General features: G+C 48.8%; 1 protein-coding gene across 1 annotated transcript in view; it reads right to left on the reverse strand.

Moving 5' to 3' along the window:
* The window catches only part of RAD18 (RAD18 E3 ubiquitin protein ligase), a gene marked incomplete at its 3' end in the record, with an annotated part of 61204 nt that overhangs the window by 12730 nt on the left and 24999 nt on the right, over window positions 1-23475 (reverse strand). The window contains exon 11 of the mRNA XM_010184344.1: window positions 19852-19883. Within this exon, the coding sequence (XP_010182646.1) occupies window positions 19852-19883 (32 nt within the window). The remainder of the gene's footprint in view (window positions 1-19851; window positions 19884-23475) is intronic.

A 23475-nucleotide genomic window follows, 5' to 3' on the forward strand; every position in this document is an offset into this window, starting at 1 on the left:
CTGGAGCACTGGATTTTGGCAGGAGCCAGCAGTGCGGTAGAAACACTCCTGGTGAACACAGCCGGCTGTGATCTCAGTGCTGACCCACGCTCAGCTGCTGTGAATTGGCCTTTTTTCTGTAATTCTCAGTAATTTGTATTACCGATCGCGCAGTCTGCAGCAGCGAGAGCACGATACAGCTACTGGGATGTCTGATATGTGAAAGCAGTAATTATCACCACTGCCAGCCCTTCAAAACACGGATCCTGGGAGCACAGGGATGCATTTTCTCCTGTTTTCTCCTGTGGAGCAGAGGCCGTTGCACGAAGGCAGGCACATCCTGCCTCTCCCCAGCAACGCCTGCCCGCAGCAGCGCAGGGTCAGGAAACCATTCCCAGCATCTGCCCCACCTCGGCTCCGCTGCCGTCCCCTGCCACAGCCAGGGCTTTCCACGCCTGTTCCTGTTCCTGTGGAGCAGCGGACACCGCCGGGGCACAGCAAACAGACACTCTCAGCAGACAAACTGCACATTCACCCTCTCAGAGCGCGGCAGCAGACCCCACTTTCAGTGTCACGCTGAATCGGTTTCAAGGACCTGGCTAAGGATTGACCCTCACAGCAAAAGCTAATACAGTGCTTAAAAACCCAGCAAACCAGCCTGAACAAGAGAAAAGTTAATTACCTAGGGGGTAAGACACGGAAGCTCTATGAGAAAAAGCATGGTTAAACCTCTCTGTGAATTACGTGCTCAGGAGGTGCATTAAGGATTTAATAACTCGATTATTTGAAACAGATTTCAAAGGCGCTAGCGAGGATTTACCGTGTGAGCAGGGATTCCGGCAGCCAGGGGGGTGGCTGGGCCGCCCTGCACCGTTCTGGGGAAAATACCACATGTGATGAAATTGCTGCATGACGGCAGTGCTGCCCACCACAAACTGGGGCTCCCCACACAGTGGGGACCTCTGCAGTTCTGCAGTGCTAACCTCGGCCATCGCTCTCTTCCCACAGCCTGCAAATCCAATTTCACCCCTTAAAACCTTCCAGCTGTTTAGTGGTTTAGTTTCCTTCACGTCCCTGCCTTCGTACAGTTTTGTGCAAAACATTTTTCTTATTAACAGCGTCGCCACTGATGCTCTGTTATTTGCCGGAAATTTCAGCTTTTAAAATCACCAGTGGTAAAACCACGACACGGTGAAGGATGCAGAGCTTTTCCAGGAAGACTCAGATCCATAACTCACCCAGGAGGTGCCCTGAAGAGAGAGATTTCAAGCTGGTTTGAGATATTTGCAGACAATTGAGCTGCCTGGGCTGGGCAAGCTGCGGGTGCTTAGGACGTGGATGGCTCCAACTGCCCCATCCCCAGTGACACCATTGGAACAGCCCAGGAAAAGCAGGATAAAGCACACTGAAAATAAATCAGTTCCTTCTGCGGTGAATCAGTCACAACCCTCACTCATCTTCTTCCCCAGAAGACAGCAGTTTTCAGCCCACCTATGCCGTTCCTGCAGAAATCTGCACTTTTTATAGAGAAATTACAAGGGCGGTAGAAAACCCGATGCCATGCAACAAACTGTGGCACAACATCGGATTTAGGCAGCATTTCCCTTCCTGGACTCACCAGGCAACCACCAGCGTACCACAACCACCGCCGTGTTCCTGCCTCGCGCTGGTTTTAAGTGCAGGATTGCAAATATTTCCCAAACGAGAGGCGGCGATGGCGGTGCTGGGGTCGGGGGATATTTCTGGGTGTTTCTGCCTGGTACCGTGGCTGCCGTCCAGGCTCCTGAACCTTCAGGGTGTTATTTATCCTATGAACAGGGCAAACTTTGACCTTATTTCAGGTAATTTTCTTTTCTTTTCTATAAATGCACTTTTGGGCTGGTTTGGAAGGGGGCTGCGTTTTAAGGTTTCAAGGTTTCCTTTCTCTGAGCCGTTTTCCAGCAGGTACAAAAACCCCAGTGAAAACCCAAGCGAAAACAGACGCAGGGAAAGGTCACCTTTCGGAAAACACCAATTTGGTTGGAAAACACAGATCGGTCTGAACACGCAGGGCAAACACAGGCTGGGATTTACAGCTTCCTGCAAACAGAGCAACAAAAGCAGCAACAGGCAGCAAACCGGGCGCTCCCTGAGCCCAGGCCGTGATCCCTCTACTGCATCTCTGCACCTCGTCACCTCCGCGGCGCCGGGGACGACCGTGGCCCCACAGCTCCAGGAGCAGCGGAGGGACCAAGAGGCGCTGCAGCAACGCGCAGAGGCGGCTGCAAACGTCGAGCGGGATGTGCCAACTCCACACAAAAACATGGTTTGGTTTTGTGGTGGATGGGCCTGCAGAAACTCGGAAATGGTTCCCGCTCCTTTATGATCCTGACGGACACCTGAAATAGCAGGATTCATGGAGGAAAAGAAGTAAATCAACAAAATCAGACTCGCAGGATGGTCATCCTGCAATGGAGTCGTTCACACGTCGAGGTTAACATCCTGGAATTTCTGTGTGATGTTGTGTTTCATCTGATCATTAAAATACTTGATTTAAAGCTGCCTATGCAGGAAGGTTAAGATGCTTTCTTAGGGACAGGAATACTGCATTCCAGCACTTTCCCTGAATAACGAGCTATGACAAAGAAAATGGTTAAAGAAAGCGAAATCTTAATTAAATGCTGCTTATTGCACGCAGGAGGTCGGGTGGCTCCGTCTCACTCAGTTCAGGACACCCTGCAGCCGTCACAGCCAGGATGGGAATGCGCAGAACAGCGAGGCCAGCGCTCAGCCCTCCCCAAAACCCTGCCCGGGCCTGCGGAGCCCCCGCTCCCTCAGCTGCCCTCACGTGAAGACCAAGACGTCTGTGTGGGTGATTCGTGCTTGGTGTTATTTGTCCCCTCAGGATTTTACTCCCCGAGCAAACGCGGGGGTGCATCCCTGAATTCCTTCTTCCCACCCGTCCTTCCCAACACGCAGCACCACAGCACCACCACACCTCGCAGGAGGAAGGGGTAGGAGCATCGTGCATGGCTCAATTGCACTTAAATTACCCAATGACAAATACAAGAAAACAAATTGTAACAGTACAACCAACGCAGCCATGAGAATCGTTCCCTTGGATTCCCCATGACCTCGGCACATCCGTCCAGTGCCGCACAGGACACGTCCCCACCCCAGGGGTACCCAGTCCCACCAGTGCCTCATCCCACGCCGCAGCAGAGGAGCAGGGTTCACTCTGTCCCATTGCCGCGGGTCCCCAGAGGTGACGGTGACAGCCAGGCCCATGGCCACAGTCGCGATGCTCAGATTTGGCACCCAGCGCTGGTCAGCAGGCACCCGGGGAGCAGCCACGCTGACGGCACGCGCCAGGGCAGCTTTAAATGCCAACATCAATACTAAAAAAAAATAACAGCCGAGGTTTGTATTTGCAAAGAACAAAGCAGATGTGGATAAGAAATAAACATTTGGGGTTTATTTTAACCAAGGACAGCTCTTTGGGGAAGCCTGCCGCAGTTCCCGGACAGCAGGTCACCCCGTGGTTCACTGCAAACGCTACACAAGGGTTTACATCCAAAACATCTGCAAGACTCGAATGCTATGGGGAAGGATCACGCCTCCCCCGTCTGCCCAGGCTGGCAGGAGGGAACCCTTCAAGGGCCGAGCTCTGGCTTCCCACTCGGAGGAGGACGATGGGACTGAAGGAACGGAGGACAGCGGCCACCTCCAGAGCTCGTGGCTGTTGTACATCAACAAGAACCGCTCCAAGGTGACACATGTTCTCATGTTCAAGAGTTGGGGCCGTACTCTGCCATCCCCACCACGGGGGTGCTCCAGGGCCCCAGCAGCCGCTCCTCGCCTCACTCTGCTCGGAGTCACAAACCCTCGGCAGCCCCCACTGCCCACATTGTGCTCCCCGGCACCAGCACCCAGAGCCCAGACCCACATTTCACAGGGCTTTACTCATCTACAGTGATTTTTCCTAAGTCCCTTCTAACCCACACTTCACACATCAGCCTGTTTCTCCTTACTGGGTATTGAAGCACACGTTCATCTCCCAGCAGCAGTCATTAACTCCAACTTGAGCTCTGCAAGGGGTGGCTGGCTCCAAAGCCAGACAGGAAGCGTCTGCTGCCAATACAACCACGATTACAGCCCTGCGCTACATTAAAAGGAAAGCTCGCAGGTAGTGAAGTACAGCAGGATCCCCGTTCTCTCTAGAGCCAGATCTCGTATTTTAGGTTCTAATGGTATGTATCTTGAGGCTGTCTTCTGTGTATGACAGTGGACACCATTACCGTGATAAAGAAAATGAAGTGCTGCTAACTCAAACGTCATTAAAATGTAATAAAACCCTGCCAGGGATGCTCAGCGGATGTGAGCTGAGCCACACACCATGGATCTCAGACACGTTGACCATTACTATGCACCCAAGCACTTTTATTCTTCTCTGGCTAACTGCAGAAATTTAAATCAGTCTGGTATGAACTGCTATGATTGAATGGCAGAGCAAAAAGCAGAGTCAATCATTACTCTCTTTCAAAAGGTTTGCTTTCAGTAAAAAATTTAGAACAAAACCAGCTTCCCGTTTCTCCTCTGCGCCATCTCACCTCAGCGGAGTTATTACCATCTATATTCACCACAGATTTTGCATTTTATCGCTGGGGAGGAAGAGTTCTGAGAGCAGAACGTGCAGTGCCAGTTACAGCCTGAAGTCCAAACACAGACGACTCCCGGTCCTAAACAGATTTGGTCTTTCCTTGCACAGTTCCTGGCAAAAGGCTGAGACCAAACCTTCACAGCTCAGTAAGAGCATCTCGGAATATTTTGATGGTATCTATTTTTCTTACAAGCTGTATTTTTAACAACCTACCTTGTTGCTCAGATTTCATTTTCTCACATCGCTTTACTTCATTACAAAACTCCGTCATCTTCTAAGGAAGATATGACCCTGTAATGCTAATACTTTAAAGCCAGAATATTCAATGCCTAGCGACCTTGCAACGCCTTTCAAATTTAATGAGTTTAAACTGAAATACTGATACACGCTCATGAGTAAGTTTACACAGACACATTCAGAAAAAGGCAAAAGAAGCTGAAGAGCTGCTGAAGTCCCACGCGACTCCTTCGTGTTTTGCTCACCTCACAGTCAGACAGCCCACAGTGCTGTGAACAAGCGCCTGCACACCGCGCTGGTTATTTAGGGCAGTTTGAATGGTGGTTACATGAAAACTCAGCATTTAATTAAGTACCCAGATACACTGAAGACTGGAAAAGCAAAGCAGTATTTCTCAGCGCCTAAGCCTCGCCCTGCGCAGCGCTAGCTCCTCTTCTGCTTCGTCCTGGGGAGCAGCTGATCGCTGTCCGGCATGCGGGGCCGACGCAACTTTCTGCCAGCTCTTGAGTCCTGAGAGCTGCTGCTGGAAAGAAGAAAGACACAATGAAAACCAGGCTTTGAAGATATATACAGCAAACCTCAAAGGCTGTACTTAAATGCTGTGAGCAGTATGTGGGCACACACACACACAGACACACACACACACAGGTGTCACTGGTGATGGTGAACAGAAAGGCTGCTCTCTTACTGTTCAAAGACAACAATAGCACCCTGAGCCCGCAGGGACAGGGTGGTTGCGGTGCCTGTCCCATCAGCAGGGACCAGTCTGGGACAGGGAGGCGCAGCAGCATCCCTCCAGATGCCTTGTCCACGCACGAGAACAGCCCCCGGTGCCAACGGAGCTGCGATCCTGTTATATTGGACTGGAAGCAGAGCCACCCAGGACAAGGACAAGCGGGTTTGGTGACCGTTACCCACTCAGGACAAGGACAAGTGGGTTTGGTGACCGTTACCCACCCAGGACAAGGACAAGCGGGTTTGGTGACCGTTACCCACCCAGGACAAGGACAAGCGGGTTTGGTGACCGTTACCCAAGAAGGAAGCGCCTGGGACACCCATCTCTACACAGGCTCCCATTGCCAGAGCCTCTTCTCATTTATGGACAAAGAATTTCCCACTGGAAACTCAAAGAAGGGTTTTCTCTTTAGTCAGGGAGTTAATTTTAAAGAAAAAACAAGCTCAACTAGCCGTATGTAAATCAGGCAGCTCATTTCCATCATTCAGCCTCAGAGCTTGAAACCGCACGCAGTGTTGACATGAAAGATCTCGCCCATCCACCAACAGCTATTCCTAATTAAACATTCCTTAAAAGCTCTCTCTTTTTCTGCATTTGCTGGGGTGAATCCATGCTGCAGGGACTGCTCATTTGGCTTAAACTGGGAATTCACAACTGAAAATAACAGCGGAAAAGTCCCAAACGCCGCAGTCAGTGTCTCTGCTGAGGACGTGAGATACTTTGGAAGAGCTGAACAGGAACGACTCATGTTCAAAGTAATTATATTTATTTGAGTTTAAAGTGCGTGAGGACAAACGATATTTATTTTTACTTCCATAAATACTTCACAATCCTGCCTCTATAAGCATTTCATCCCCTTCATAGATGACCTTACAGCTATCACTCTCTACTGTCCTTTTATTACATTTGGATTTCGTTCCATAATGAAATACTTCACATTTTCTACCTTTTTTTTTTTTGCTGAATTTAAGATAGGATGCAAAAATTAGAAAAAAATATCATTGAATTAAATGAGGAATTAATAAATTGTTTTACATGCATTCTTTTAAAAAGGAGACATTTAAAAAGTGCGGAAGCTAATGACAACTTCTAGTAATCCCGAGCTTTGTAACTACCACCAAGCCAGAGAAGATACTGGTCACAGAAATCTATTCCAAGAAATAACTGCTTAAAGTCAACCTGAAGATGCACCCTGCACGCAGTATTGCCAATCCCCCCTCCAGAAAGCACAGTGCAGACCCCAAAATGACACCAAAAGCAATTGTTGCCTGCAGTTTTGTTTCACAAGGCAAGTTCTGAAGGCAGGGTCCATGCCAGTGTAACACTAAACACTTCTCAAGCCATGAACGTGCAAATCTTGGGCACTTTATAATCCCATACGCCGGGAACGCGCCGCAGCCACGGAGCTGCTCAGATGCACGGCTGTGTGCAGGAGCAGCTCACTCGGGATTCAATTGCTATGCCTCACCTCTTGGCACTCACCTGAACAGAGACGCTTGCTCTGGATTAGGAACTAAATCTGCACCTTACGCTATTTCTGAACTTGAATTAAAACCACTTATCTGCCAAAAAAATTAAGTCAGCAGCACGGGCTAATAAATAATTGTGGTTCATGGGGAAAAATGGGTTGTGATTGGGGTGTACCTGTTCAGCTGAGGAATGGGAGGCACAGACCATAGGAAAAGGACTCGGCTGGAGTGGCTGAAGGGCCTGGTTTGAGGGGCCAGGCAGGGCTGAAGCAGATGCTTGGGGAGCACCAAGTCACGCATCCAGAATCTTTCCAGAACATTAACGTACAGCATCCTGCTCAAGTGGGACTGCTGCTTAACTAGTCTCCAGAAAATTAAGAGGAAAAGGTGATTTTGATTGAGTTAGGTATGTTCTTCACCTGAAGGAAAAGGAAGCTGTGTATTTTAATGCCTAACTACAGGAGAGCAAAGGAGAATTTAACTCCAAACTGTCTTACAGTGCAGTAATTTTAAAAGCATGTGGAAAAAACATCTGTATGCTGCATGGCTGAAAAGACAGAGTGGACAGGACGGAAATGAACGTGTCCTGATCTCTGATGTGCCCCCATGCCCAACAGCTTGCTTTTGAAGAAGTCTTCAGAAGGTGTCCAAACCACACAGCACCGTTCAGCATCGCTCTTCCTCGGCCTCTCCACACGCACCTCTCGTGCTGTGAGGACATCGGGCCAATTCCTCGGGGGCTTTAAAACAGATTGAACCCTGGGTTACGCTCGTTTTAACCACAGCACGAACATTTCTGTACTCCCAGGCTCTGACCCACTGCTCGCGTGGCACAGCGCCACCAGGATCAAAAACACAAAGCAAACGTGCTTGACCTTCCAGAGAAATGTGCAAATGTTGGTGCTGGGGTAAGTCAGGCCCCACATCTTATGGTGCATTTTGTAATAACGAGGTTTGCTCGTCCAGGGACTGGAAGATGCTGACTGCACAGCACACGGGGCTTTATCCCCCAGGTGACGCCCGGCACAGACACCGCAGTGGCACTTCCAGCGCCTTACTGCACCTGAAGAGGAGAGCTTGGTCCAGGGTGCGCTCTGGGGCAGGCTGGGACCTTGAACTGCAGCAGTCTGACTGATTGGCCTTTTTGAGCTTTTCATTATCATTATTTTCTCCACACAACAAAGCTGTATAGGAAACACAGCCACCAGGTACCATTTCTAAAATCACAGAATCACAGAATCCCAGACCGTTAGGGATTGGAAGGGACCTCCAAAGCTCATCCAGTCCAATCCCCCTGCCAGAGCAGGAACACCCAGATGAGGTTACACAGGAAGGCGTCCAGGCGGGTTTTGAATGTCTGCAGAGAAGGAGACTCCACAACCTCTCTGGGCAGCCTGGGCCAGGGCTCTGTCACCCTCACTGAGAAGAAGTTTCTTCTCCAATTGAAGTGGAACCTCCTGTGTTCCAGCTTGCGTCCGTTACCCCTTGTCCTGTCATTGTTTGTCACCGTCATTAGAAGCTCTAAATGCAGCTACAGCTTTTCCGCAGAAGTGAAACCGAGCAATGACTGAACAGTAAAGTCACTCCAAAAGCCTTTCATCAAACCCCATGTTAATTTTCAGGCATTCAGAGCTGATTCTGCCCGAGGAACCGACCCAAACCTGCAGTTTCGCTGCAGCACCAGTGACCTGCTTGACACCTGCCTCGGACAGGGGACCTCAGTAAGTGCTCACCAGTCACCGAGGGCCTGAAATGCTGCTTCAGTTTCACCAGACGCAGAGTAACAACGACCCACGTTATCCTGATAACACTGCCCCACAGCGCGGGGGCTGTCACTGAACAGAGTACGGCCGGCAGAGCCTCGGCGAGGCTCACAACCAGACCTGTCCAACGGGGGGGTACGGACTCACCTCAAAAGTGAGGTCTGCAACGCTCTGAAACGTTCAGTCCTCATGCCCTAATATCAAATAACATCATTTGGGATTTGCAGACATTAGAAGATGGAGAAGTCTGAATGTGCACTATTTAAAAGTATTCTCATCAGTACAAAATGTAGAGACGAGCCCGAGCTACACAAGACCATCCGTGCATCACCCAGGCTGAAGCTTCCCCACCTCAGGAAAAGGCTCATCCAGTGCAGGAATCGCACTGGCCATTAGCGATAGGGTTTTGTGTTACAGGAAAGCCTCACTTTGCAAATGCTCACCCCTGGTAAACGTTAATGTACTGCAAAGGCAAGACAGCAACGTAACTCGGAGCCAACAGTTTAAGTACCTGGAAGGGTAACCCAGAACACGACACAGGGCAAAGACAACTGGCACTCAGATTTTGCTCATGTGTCACCTCACAAGCACACCCATCAGTGGTTGCACCTTCTTCCCCCATTCCTTGTGTGTTTGCTTGGTTTTGAGAACTCGCAAAACACAACTGCCCTTGCAAGAACAAATGACTTCTGACACAGAACGAAACAGAAATCTCATTTAGTTTAAGGCTAGCTTTGCTGTTTGATATTCTGCCCATTTCTAGCTTTGATGCCTACATTTTTCCACAGCAGAATGGTAATTACCTTATGTCCAAAAATGTATTAAAACACAAAGCCAAGAACTGGAGCTTCTATGTCATTTAGTTCCTTGTTTTGCAAATACCTGATTATTAAACTCCTATAAAAATAGAGCGCTAGAGGTGACATCTTTCTGGCATAACTCAACTTTTTAAAGCCTGTGCTGGTTGTGGAACAGACCATCTGCCTGTTCTGTGGTGTGCTGCCTGCGCTTCCCAAGAAAGCTTCACCAGAGCAGAGCCCTCCAGTGACCCCTGTGCCCCTCAGTGCCCCACGGGACCCATTCTGCAATGGCCAAAGAGCTTTCATGAAAGCTACAGGTTTACTTTATCTAATGTTCTTCTGTGCTTACCAACCTGGCCAAACGTTATTACCACTCACCTTAAACAAACCCATCAAATAATTGAGAAGTTTCCTGGGTGAATCACAGAGTGGTTTTGGTTGAAAAAGACCTTTGGGATCATTGAGTGCAGCCACCAATCCAGCCCTAAGGCCACCACCAGACCATGTCCCTGAGCACAACATCTCCACGGCTTTTAAACCCCTCCCTGGGCAGCCCCTTCCAGTGCCTGACAACCCTTTCAGTGAAGAAATTCCTCCCAATATCCAATCTAACCCTCCCCTGGCACAACTTGAGGCCATTTCCCCCTGTCCATCACTTGTTACTGGGGAGAAGAGACCGACCCCCCCGCCTCGCTATCCCCTCCTTTCAGGAGCTGCACAGTGACAAGGTCTCCCCTCACCTCCTGAAGGTAATTACCAAAGGAACAAACGGTTTTGCTATGGATCCATAGCACAGCTGATGTGAACATCCATTACCGCTAGGTAGGAGCGCTCCATTAACGAACTCCAGCGCTGTTTTTGCTATTGACATTCCCATTTCTTCTCCCGCTAAGTAATGATGTGTTTTCCCAACCCATGCACGAAGGGCCAAACCCTGAAGCCCCAGCGTATCAACACCTGTAGTGCAGAAAGCGGCTCTGCCAGTTGGCACCTCCAGAATGGGAGTGCAGGGAGCACAAAAGAGGAACAGACAATAGCTTGATTGTATCGTCACCAAAACTAATTGCGATCACTGTCTGCTGGTAAAGAAACCACAGTCCCCCATCTGCAAGTTTGGAGATGGCAGTCTCCAAAGATATGGAAAATACAGCTGGGAAGGTGAAGACTCTGAGCCTTGCTCGTCACTTCTGCAAAATTCTCAAAAATACTTTTAAATTGGATGTTTTTAACACGCATGGTAGACTACTATCTACAAAATTATAGCTAAATGTAATAAATAGAAGCCATATACTCCAAGCATTACACGGACTATTAAAATATCATCAGAAGTACATTAAGTACCCTTCCACAGGAAGCGCAGAGTCATCAAAACCTAAGCTTTCCCCCAATAAAAGCGGCCACAATTAATTCTTACAGAAAATACTGAGTTCCCCGTGGTAATTAATTACAGCTCTACCATTAAGTGCAAATTTGTTTTAAAAGCACGTACCTCTTGTTCCCATTCCTCATCCTGGGGCCAGTGCAGAACGGTTCCCCCATGACTCTGCTCCCAAGCCCTCGCGCAAACCGGCAGAGCCCCGCGGGCACCGAGCACCACAGCACCCACGGGTACCACCTCCAGCCCCGTCCTCCACACACTCAACGCTGCACTGAGCGGGTGTGTTTTCATACCAACGTTTGCATCCTGGTAAAGGTCGCTGGCTTTAAAAGCAACAGCACGCAAGCTCATCACACCAACCATAAATTCAGTAACTTCCCAACTGCAGCCAAGAAACCTCTGGGTTCTTCTGTGCCGTTCTCGCTGGCCTCACTGCTGCCCAGCCACCGTCCCTCCCTGCCCTGGATGCCCATCAGGTCAGAGCCAGTGCTGGCGGCAGCAGCAGCCCATGGTGCTCATCCCAAGGATGGACACACACAGAGCTGTGTGTGCAGCTGGCCCAGGTGGCTCTTGGTTGTCCTGGTGTCCCCAGACAGAGCAAGATGCACTCAAGGGACAGACACGCATCTTCTCCATTTCTCGCTGTGCATTTCACACCTCAAGCATCGAATCCAGACAACACAGGGAGCTGCAGTGCTGGCTGGCTCCCCGGCTCGTAAGCCCTCAGCTCTGGTAGCCACAGCTCCACCTTTCCCTTCTGATCACAGCTGGAGCCACAGAGCCCTGTGGATTGGCTTTATTCAGGAGCCCAATTTCTAGTGATCCAACCCACTGAGAAAGAGCCAGTTGAGATATAATGACACTGAGGTGGTTAGCAAGGTCTTCAGGCGATCCCTGACCCCCATACAGCAGGGTTAAACAAATCTTGCAGCAGATTAAAGACATCTGTGAAAGAGCTGTGGCTGCTTGCTCTTTGGTACGTGGTTGACACACCAGGGGATCATCACCAGGGATCAGAGACCAGTGTCTGCAACGGGTGCAGCCAAGGATTTCATACGTTCCTGCCCGTCACTCCCAGGTACCACAGAACAGAGGGTGCCTGTGAGTGCACCGCCAGCACACCCCGCTCAGCTCCCCACGACCAAGGCTTCACGACTGCTTTTCCAGTGATGTACTCCAACACTGACCTCTGATGCCACTGCAATCAAGGCCTTATCAGTGCTTCCATTAAAGCTCCTTCAGATCCATTAGATTATCTAAACACACATTTTAAGAGAGTCTCAAATGCTACTTCTGTCATTAATCATGAATTTTAAGAGCTGCCACAATGTACTGACCACATGTAAGTAACGGATAATAGAGAAAACTGTGTCATAAATACTCTGAAAAGCAAACTACGAGAATTAAATGCGATGTGGTTCTCAGCACACCCCTAAAATCAGCCACCAAGTGGGTGTGTGATTCAAAAAGAGACCCCAGATCACAGCAGTCTCGGCTGCAAGGGCTGACTGTGCCGCAGACCCCACCAGTCTTCACTCCCCTTCCTTTCCAGAATAACTACAGAGCTCTCCAGCTGACCTAACTCTACACTATTCCAAATGGCACTGTAACTGCACACCTTCAACGCCCCCACATATCCCTGTATTTCCTCCCCATCTTCACATATTATTCATGCATATATTCAAGCTCAAATATACCTTAGAGCAATGATTTTCAACCAGCTAGCTGCAGATCCTTGGAGCACCCAGGTTTATTTTCCAGGGATCCAAAACCACTGACTGAACTGCATCTCCCACAACTGCGGGGATTCACCAAGAACCTGGCTTTTTGGAGACATTCCCCTCTCCCACAGAAAACGCCCAGGAGTCCACAACCTGGAAACTCTGAGCTAAACCGGTGACAAGGACATTTCCACGCATGTGCTCCACTTACTCGTCAGAAGACGCTGAGCTTGTCTCAGGCTCTTGCAGATCTCTGAAAATGTCTGAGGTGGAGCTGATGGAACAGATGGAAAATAAAACAGATGGAAATGATGTTAGCAACACCTGCGACAAAGTAGGGCCTTAGTTAGCAAAGGCAGTGGAATCTGCAGACAGACCCCTCCACAGCACGGGGAACAAGACCCAGTTTCAACCAACGACAAATCATTTCAACCAGCAGCACAGCCCTGAAAGTTCTGGCTCTGCATCACAATTTTCAGAGCTATTACTGGGCCTTATTTTCATTATTTAACGTACAAGACAATTCTCTCTATTCATGTCCGCTTGTAGGTAGCTACAACAGCCTCGCATTCAAAGACAGCAGGGAATTTCTCCGGAGAGGACTCGCAAGATACTGTGGTGGGTAAAGTACAACATTTCAAAGAGCCAAAGGGCTTTGAACCTCAAAGCTGAAGGCTCAGGTGTAAGCTTGCATTTTGACCATAGTAAGAAATGTGGTCAAAACAGCATCAATGAAAAAACCTTCCCATTGAAACGGTCAGGGAACAAACATCCAAGCTGTCAGCAGAGCCGAGTGCCCGCGCTGCACAGGGTCACTGCCGCCTCCAGCTGCTGTCTGCCCCAAAACGTTTGGCTCTGTGGTCTGATCGCATGTTCTGAAGCTGGCCGCTGAAAGATGTATTTGATAAAGCTATTAATTTCTTAATTACAGCAATTAATTTTAAACTTTAATGGATGCTTTTCTTAGACAAAGGGAAAAAAGCATCTCAGTGCCTTGGGTGCTGCAAACTGAGGTGAATGAGCACCGAAGCAAGCAAGATGTGTCACGACTTTTGTCTTAACCTGCTCCAAAAGATCGTTGAGGTCTTCATCTTCACACGTAATTTTACATTCTAGCAGGACAAGGAAAACAAGCTGTTTCTTTTCTAAGTCAGTATTTGTACACTTACAATACAGAACACATCAGCTCAAACTCCGCATCAGTGCCGGGCAGGTGGGAAGCCTCAACGTGAAGGATTTAAGATGGCAATTCAAAATAAATAAATGAGGAGGAACAACCCCACAGCATGAGTTTTCTGGCAACCAGCTGAACTCCACTGACACGGGGACTGAGTCAGTGCCAGCGCTCAGCCAGCCCTCGAGTACGGACAGCCCAAAACGTCATCCAGCCCGCTTCTGTAAGAGCGAGCACATCAGTGCACAAAGTCCTCATGGTTAATTTGCTGCTTTTAAACACTTAGGCCTATATAAAATGTAAATCTGTTCTAAAGCTCCCCTAGCAGTGAAGAGCTGTGCAGTGCTCACTCGTCTGGAGCCAAGCCCCTGTCCGCCACGTGACAAGCGGCTGCCATAGCCCTGCTCCCACGCAGAAACACAGCACTCATCTTCCCGAGCAGCCTGCCCAGGTTGCTACGTTTGCATTTTACAGCAGTCACAGAGGCCACTTTAACCAGGACGCCACTCAATTCAACTATCAACAACCCCTAAAATCAGCTGTCAGCACTGGAAGAGCCCACGCGTGGGAGGACGCGCACACACGTGCACGCACAGCCCTATTCAATCAATACGAGGTTGTAGAGAGGTGGGTGCTGGTCTCTTCTCCCAGGTGATGGGGGATAGAACAAGGGGAAACGGCACCAAGCTGTGCCAAGGGAGGTTCAGGTTAGAGATAAGGAGGAAGTTCTTTACTGAGAGGGTCGTCAGAAGCTGGAACAGGCTGCCCAGGGAGGTGGTGGAGTCACCATCCCTGGATGTGTTTAAAGAGCGGGCAGACGAGGTACTTAAGGATATGGTTTAGGGGGTAGACAGGAGCGGTTGGACATGATGATCTCAGAGGGATTTTCCAACCGAGCCATTCTGTGAATACAAGTATGAGCTCAGGGACAGCAGTCAGACCCCTCCACGTGCTCCAAGTTTAAAAGAATCCTACACAGGTGTTTCCAGTCTGGGTTTTAAATAACAAGAAAGCTTTGTCAAACGTCAGTAAAATCTGAATTGAGCGAACGCAGTACTCCAGTCAATCACTGACAAGTGACTTCTGCTGCACGTTCAGGCTCCGTGACAGAAACTACTGCAAAGGTCTCAAGTGTACCCCAAACTGCAGGGTCGCAGAAATCAACTAGCGAGTTGGAAAACGGCGTTTTCTGGAAACTATCTTTCAAAAAAGCGCCTGGCAACTCAAGCAGTCTGTGCGTTACTGCCGAAATCACACAACAAACGACGTTACACAAACAGCTGGGAGATTTCAGTGTAAACCATGGGGCAGCCGTTGGATACCGATGTGCTTGGATTTACTTTAAAGGTTTGACAGCAAAATCAATCCTCTGTTTGTTAGAGGGCAGCAGACACGAGTCGTACAAACACATCCCCAAAGTCATAACTTTACACGCAGATAGCAGAGGGTTTATGTGTTTGTTCAAATACATACGAGGGAAAACAGCCCAAAAATACATGTTCTCACATTTAGGCAGAGAGATAAAAAGGAAGCAAATACCAAAAATACACAGAAAGCACTGCGTATGGAGAAAATTCCTGTGAACCCAGATGGATCTAAAGGCTTTGCGTGCAATTTTGGAAACTCGGCACCAAACCTAAAGAAACGTAGAAGTGAAACACATGGTGAGACACGCCGTGAAAACAGCGATGGACAGGACAGTCGAGTCCAGCTTTTCTCTTTTTTTACTCTCAGAATTATGAGTCTGTCAAAAACTCATTTTCAGTACCCGAACTGGATGCCCGAGGAATGAGTTATTATCACAGTTCTAAATCCTACCCTGATGTTCCCATTACATTTTAAAAAAGAGGGGGGAGGACAAGGGCTCTCAGCCCCTTAAAATAGCAAAAGGGAAGGTTTGATGCCTGGACACGATGTACTTCCCCGTCTCGAGAAACGCAGCATTGCTGGCGTTTATCACCAACTGTGCTCGTCACAAGCACAACAATAAAAGTCAAAAAATTTGGCCAGCGCTCAGAACAATAATGCAAGTCCTTCATTTACATCCACAGCCGATGCACAAAATGTCCTAGCGCGACTTTGCCCCTCTGCCCGTTCGTGCTGAAGCAATGGACCCCAGAGCAACGGGAGCCCTGCAGTGACCCACAGCCCCGAGAGCGAGGACTGATGTGTGTACCTGAACAAACCACGCCGTGGGCAGGGACCTCCCCGCCGCAGCCAAAAACCCCCTTGTTTCAGAATCCTTTCTTTCTTTGTTTCAGAATTCTTTCTTTCTTCGCTTCAGCCTTTCTCCAGACCATCCACTGTTCCAAGCCAGACACCCAATGAGCCAGTTCTGTGCCTCCAGTCTCTCCCAAATAGCAATTTCCTTCACAAAGTCTGAGCAATCGCTTGGGTTTGAGTCCTTATACACCTTTTTCCCATGTGTGGGGGCGGAAAAACCTGCTTGCAAATTAAAACAACTCCTTAAATACGCCAGGCAGCCGAAAAACAATTGCAAAAAAAACCACTTTCAACAAAGCAAAAGAAATTTTGACCACTAACTGAATTCTTAAAGTATTTTTTCCCCTGAAGAAAACCCCTAAGCTCTTCTTATCCTTGAATGAATCCATTTAAACTGCAGAAAATTAATTCAATAAAAAAAGACACTACTACCTCATTACCTACATTGTTTCTATGAATTTCAGCTTAGGGGGCCTACACTGACCACAGAATTCAGAACAGTTCTGTTTGTTTCCTCAGTATTTTCTGCCTTCTCCATTCCTCCCAGACAGCTCCCTGCACTGGGGCAGGACCAAGCCAGAGCCATCTTCGGACCATCCTTTTCTCCCAGAAAGGTCCTTATTCTGCCCCAAGGTTTTACCCATGCACTCCAGACGAGTCTGTAGCAGAACCCCGAAGTCCTGAGCCGTATCTCCTGCAGGGGCAGGAGGTGATGCCCCAGGCAGGGTGAGGAGTGGGAGGGGGTTACGTTTCCTGCACCCCCATCTCCAGGTCGAGACGCGCAGCTCCAGTGACCCGGGCAATTCCCCAACGTCTCTGCAGGATCCGTTTCTTCTGAGCGCTGACTGCCAACCAACAAGGGTAAACCATTCCTTTCTTGACCATCGTTTGGATTCGGCTTCCACCAACCGCATCACCCCCCCCACCTATTTTAAAATTCGTTTTTAAGATAAACACACCACCTTAAAATAGAAAGAAATAAGCTGATGTAAGTGTGAATAACGTGTCTCGTTCTAAAAATGAAAGGAGCAAATGCCTCTTTGAATTTGTTTATTTTAAGGCAGATTAAGTTCCTTCTCGGCTCCACGGTGAGCAGCCAGTGTCCTTCACCCGCTCCGTCTCGCTGTGCACCATGCCCTGAGCTCTGGCACGTGCACCATGTGGGTTTTTTCCCCACTGCTGGCACCAGAAGTGAGCTACAGCCTGTCCTGTTTTGCCAGTGCCACGTGAAGGTGAATGCCCAGTCCCAAGGAGTGATGCAAAATGGTTTTCTCCACCCGGCAATGCTGCTCCCGCTTGGACCTGCTGTGATAGACGGTGCGAGCTCCCTGCGCGGGGGGTACACACCCTGGGTAAGACTGAAGCCTTCCCAGCACCCCTGGCACCGCCAGTCACGGCTCCATTGCCTGTCTTTGCCAGCCTTGGGCCTTCCAGGAGTCTCCACAGAGGGCTCATCTGCACTAAACTTACACAGGTTCCCCTGTTTCGCTGGTTTTCTTGACTCCTTCCAGGCTTTCTTGGCTTTCAGCGGCCTCCACTGCAGCTCGAGCGCACATCTGTGAGGCTCTGCATCCAGAACAGGAAAAGCTCTGCTGGATCCCTCTTAAATCCTTTCCTGAGGAGTCCAGCGCAGCCGGGACACGATGCAGGTTGAAGCATTGCGAGCACTGAGGCACCATCGCTCCTGTTCTCAGGGCCCAGAGATGCCCAAACCCCACGGCTCTGGCCTGGGGACTGGTGTCCTCCTGGACACACGCCACGTAACATCGCCTTCCCCTGCGCATACCTGAGGTCATCAGCTGCGGACATCACTTCTCCAGGGCTCTGCCCACCATTCCTCGCTGTTCCTGACCATGTTACTAAGAAAGGTGCAGATACACAACATAGCAGAGACTCATTCCTCATCCTTCCACAGTGAGCCCATGTTTGAGGCCAAGAAACAAAGACAACCTACCTAGCCCTGTAATATACATAATCTCCGAGACAAAGAAGTACAAGTTTATGAAGTCAAGAGCGTACTAAAGGACTGGAAAAGGCAGCTACTCCTCCAAACAACACATTTTCATACACTTCTCTCATGTGACAGCCCAGGGACCAGGACAGCGCCTCCTTTAAACCCAGACCGCAGCTGCCAGGGAAGAGCTGACGCAGCTTTTCCAGCCGTCCAGTCCCGTCGATGGTCTCTGGACAACCTGGCGTCTGCTGGGAGGTGCTCAGTGAACTCCACTCACAGACACAGCTCCCTCTTTCCACCTCTTCTTCAGCTGATGAGCTAAAGCCCCAATTCTGCAAAGCATGTAAATCTAACAATAAGTGTCCAGCTAAACCCAAATCTCCTGATCAATAGCTCCTCACCTTCATGCCAGAAAGCCCCACTTATCACCGATGAGGCCCCTCACTCGGGCACCGACCTCCCCTGGCAGCCGCTTCGTGTATCCACCGGCAGATTTACACGAGCTGCAGACACAGCACTTTGCCACCAGGACTTCAAAACGAAGCCTCACCGCTGTGTCTCAGCGCGCGCCTCAATGTCTCAGTGAGCCAAACGACGGATCAAAGGCGCTTTCTGCTAACGTCAAGTTTTAAAGAGAAATAATCTGTTTTAAAAACTGAGTGTTATCCCCATTATATACATACTTTTAACAGAGAACCTCCTCTACACAGTTCATTAACTGCCCTATCACTGTCCCACCCAGTTTCTTTTCCAATTTTCCTGTTGTTTAAGTAGCCGCATAAAATCTGGCTTCAGCCCCAGACGGGGAAAGAACGCAGTGGGACTATTTACACAGAGCACTCAAGTTCTGTGAAAGCTTTATGGACAACTGCATAGCTCTGAAAAAACACCCTTCAAAAGCCGTGCCTCTGCCTTGTCATCAGCCGTCACACACATTTTGCCCTTAATTTATGAAAAGGCCAAACACGTTTGGGTCAAGGCTACAACCCCATGCGTGACCTCTATTTTTTTTCCCCAGCAGGTGTAAACCTCTCGTTTTCTCAAATAAACTATCAACTCTTGAATAGTATCAGTACGGCAGCGATCACTGAACAATGTATGAGCTCCTAAAATCAACCAGCTGCCCCCTTAGCAAACGCTGACACCAGACCGGCAAAAGGCAGAAGGCCTCATGAAGGAGAAAACACAAGAATCGTTAATTTACTCGCAGCATCTTTTAACAGAACCAACATTTAAACTCTCTAAATTCAACATTGTTTTGTTCTATTCTACATGCTGCTCAAAATACCGAATTCCTTTTAATCCGTCACAACATCAGCCCTCCGACTAGAAATGCTCTCGTCACAAAAGCACAGCACGCGGATTTGGGCTTCCAAACATATTTCAAGATTTGACATCTGAATGTGGAAAACATTTGCCCTCGTCAAAGGATATCCTCTCATTATCAGAAACAAAACGCGAGCCTCAGAGAATCCTTACTTGGAACAGCAGCACAATGCCACTTAAACCCTCAAAACCCAAATAATTCGTTTTTCACTTATGCCACATTTATTTCACTAGGCCTAACAAAACATTAACCCCGCAGTGACCGGAGAGGGACACTTCATGCCGTCTGTACGACTGCACGGGCTTTCACGGTGCCTGAAAACCTTGCTGTAATTCAGGTCTGTTTTGCTGGTACCTGCGACATGTGAGCATCGTGCCGGGAGTGTGAAGAGCCAACAGAAAAACCCCCAAACCAAAATAAACTCAAAACAAAAACACCCCCTTTGTTGAACCTCTTGGCCAGCGCAGTAGCTCGCTTTTATGGCTCAGCAAACTGCCCTGCGCTTAAAGAAAAACAAATAAAACCACAGCACATGTCCAAACCAGGGGATATGCACAAAGCAGGAAAGTGAGGAGAAAACCCCAGAGAGGTTCTGAAAACACAGCTCTGTGCAGACTCCAGGAGTTCTGCTCCAAAGAAACTGAATTTAAGAGTAAACCATGGGGAGCTACTGAGCATGGTTGGGGTTGTTTTTAAAAGAAGGTTCAAATATCTGTGATGCGAACCCACCACTCTGTACAACTGAGAGATGCTGTGTCTGATTCAGGAAGCCTATGGAAATACTTCATCTGAGGAGAGCAAATGCATAAAAAAAGGAAGAATAAACAACTCTGCTTGAGCCAGACATAAAGCAAACCAATGCATGCTTCCCACCAGAATCACCAGCTTGGTTCAGCAAAGCCCCTTCAGATCACCAGGAGCTGCCACGCAGCAAACCTCGACAGTCTCAGACACTGCCATCAGCCTTGACCTGATACACGACAGAAAAGGGCAAAGAATACGAGTTTAACTTGGATGTTAGCGGCCATGGGGAGAATCATTCATAACATCATTCACACACCAAATTGGCAGTGAAACAGAGATTTAATGACATCTTGGATGAGCTAGGACAAGCCCTTTCTACCTCCCAAGAACTCACTCTGCAAGATTAAAATTCCAAATTTTCCAAGGTCCTTAATGCCAGAAGGTTAATTTGCAATCCAAAAAAAATAAATTAAGTAAAATAGCGAAGAACAGGAACACCTTGTTTAAGCTCCAGATGAAAAGCCAAGCCGAAGGCATCTTTTCTGTGGAACTAAAATCACAACCAGAGCTCTAGGACAACAACAACAGCGGGAGCAGCTCCATCCACCACCTGTGCACCAGGCAGAGGTGACACCTCGACCAAAGCTGCGAGATGGGCCCTGCAGCAGCCCTGGGGAGAGCTGCTCCTGCCTGGGCCCCAGCCTGGCCCCTGCCCACACCACAGGCCAGGTCCTGCTGCCACTGTCCCTGGAGCTCCCTGTCTGCGGCACAGCAGACACAGCACAAGCAGCAAATGGGGACGCTGAGGCTTCGGGCATGTAAAACCAGTCCCTGGAACAAAGCACAGGTTTCTTCCCTTCTAACTGAACACCAAAGAGTCGTTTTCCCTGGCCCATTTCATCTTTCAGTGCAGATCCTGAGCGGAGCAGCTTCAAGGAGAGATGGTTACAACCCAGAACAGCGCAAGCCTGCAAGAGCCTTGCAGGGGATGCTGCTTCTCCTCCAGTTCGGGGCTTAATTCTTGGTCCGTTTCTAAATGGGCTTCAGTGCTTAAAATCAGGAGGGCTCTGGGTGTGCATCACAAGGCAACGCTACTGAGCCAGCACCTGCTCGCTGCCCAGGGCAGAACTCGGACTCTGACCTGCGGTGTCCACTGCCGAGTCCCTACAGCTCACTGGTCTGCAGGCCGCGTCTCTCAAAGCCAATGGTGAAGCCCCTGATTCTCCTTCACTCTTCATTCTTTCAAGATGTGAGAGGAGAGGCCGAGTGCTGGGACTGTTCAGCCTCCAGGAGAGAAGGCTCAAGGGACTCTCAGCGCGCAGCAACGGCTGACGGGAGGGAGCGAGGACGATGTCTGTTCTCAGCGGTGACCGAACAAGAGACAACGGGCGCAAACTGACACACAGGAAATTCCCTCAAAACGTAATAAAAAGCCTTTGTATTGTGGGGGTGGTCAAATGCCCAGAGAGAGCACAGAGACTCCATCCCCGAGTAGCCGAGGCCCTGCACTGCCAGGGCTGGAGCTGACATCTCCATCCCTGGACTCTGTGTGTCTCACCAAGAGCTGGGGATCCTGCTCTGAGGACCACAGACCTGAAAAGAAGACACTCAGATACCGGGTGTCACAACGTGCAGGTCTCTTCGTGAGCCCGGGGCACTGGACTCTATTTGAAAAGTGAAGAAATTACAGAGATAACAGTTACCTGCAGCACAAGGGAGGAAATTATATCCCGAGACACTTCACTAAAGCCAGTGCATCAGTAACCTGAACAGGTTTGTTACACATTAAACAGCGAACACGATGATATGCCACATTTATCCGTTTTACAGCAACAGTTCAGGCAGAAAGGCACATACAGTAAAGAGGGGAATGGCCACCGGGAGGGAAATGTCTTTATTGGAACAGAACTCAAGTTGGAAGTCAAACAAAAATAAATGTAATGATATTTTGGAACCGCAGCAAAGATCCTTTCTGCCTGCACATAAGTGATCTGCCCAGCCAGCATATTGCTGTTTACAGACAAATATTTACTATATGCTCCCTTTTAAAGTAAATGGAAGCAGGCAGCAAAACCTGATCATTTAAAACCAAGATGTTTAACAGGTGATGCTCTCTAATCCCCAAGTTGATCTCATCTTTCCTACGTCTTCCGAGGCTTTCATTCACCGTTTAATGTTTACCTCTGAAAGGCAGCACCGTCAATCCCCACACTGACACTTAAAAACTCTTTGTGAACCGAAACTAATTTAGAGAAATCGGTTTCTGTTAAACTTTTCAACAACTAAACTGTTCTTTTAATAACTGATGCTGAAGACAAGCACTGTATTACTCTTGATATTTGCAGAACAAGGAGGAAGAGGCACACACTGTGGGTGCAATGGGTGGGAAATTAAGGAATGTTATCCTAGCTCTGCTGTTGACCTTCAGCTGCTTCCTCCGGTTACCTCCCACTTCTAAACACAGGAAGCCTTTTCCTTACTCCTAACGCAGACCTGCAAAGGGTGCCTTCTCCTCTCATTTCTGCTATTAACAAGACAGCAAGCCTGTTATCAACATTAGCAATTTTGCTTTCAGACACATGTCAAAAATCAGTTATCCTGTATTTGTTCTCAATGACTTTTTCAGCCACAGCAGCCAGCACTGCAATAGGACATTTATCCAGGTATTCATCGTCATCATCTTTGACAGCTGATCAATAGTAGATAGCAAACTATGATCCATGAAGTAAATATCTTAAACAGAGACAAACACTACCTTCAAAAATGAGATAGATCTTATAAGCAATAACAGCTGAGTCTCCTTCCAATAAAATTATCGTTGAACTATCAAAAGCATAAAATCTCACATGATTTATAAAGCCTTCCTTGAAACCAAGTAAGGCAATTTCAGGAAACAAAAGCAAATGCATGAAGAAAGAGAAGTGAGTGGGTGTCAGGACTTCAGGGTCCAGTGGCGCTCTACCACCAACTGCACACAACAGTCATTTAAACTCTGTTTCCTACAGCAATACCTAACTTTAAGAACTATGGAAAGACTTGGGCTATATCAGCTTTTCGACCTTCCTAAATAAAACCTCAAACAGGAGGGAAGATGATGCAGTGGGAGAGAAACACCAAACTCCCTCCTGGTCTCACAGACACTCATCATTTCTGTATCAGAAGGAGCACTTACACCATCGCCCCTCTATCAGGTCACCACAAAACCACCAGGGAATGCTGAATGTATCTGAGCTCCATCCCTCAAGCAAGCGAGCAGCCAGCAACAGGAGGAGAACAAGCGGCAGCCCCAGCCCAGCAACCTCCCGTGACGCAGGACACGTGCAGCACTCAA

Source organism: Mesitornis unicolor, unplaced genomic scaffold, assembly GCF_000695765.1.
Source record: "Mesitornis unicolor isolate BGI_N332 unplaced genomic scaffold, ASM69576v1 scaffold1120, whole genome shotgun sequence".
NCBI lineage: Eukaryota > Metazoa > Chordata > Aves > Mesitornithiformes > Mesitornithidae > Mesitornis > Mesitornis unicolor.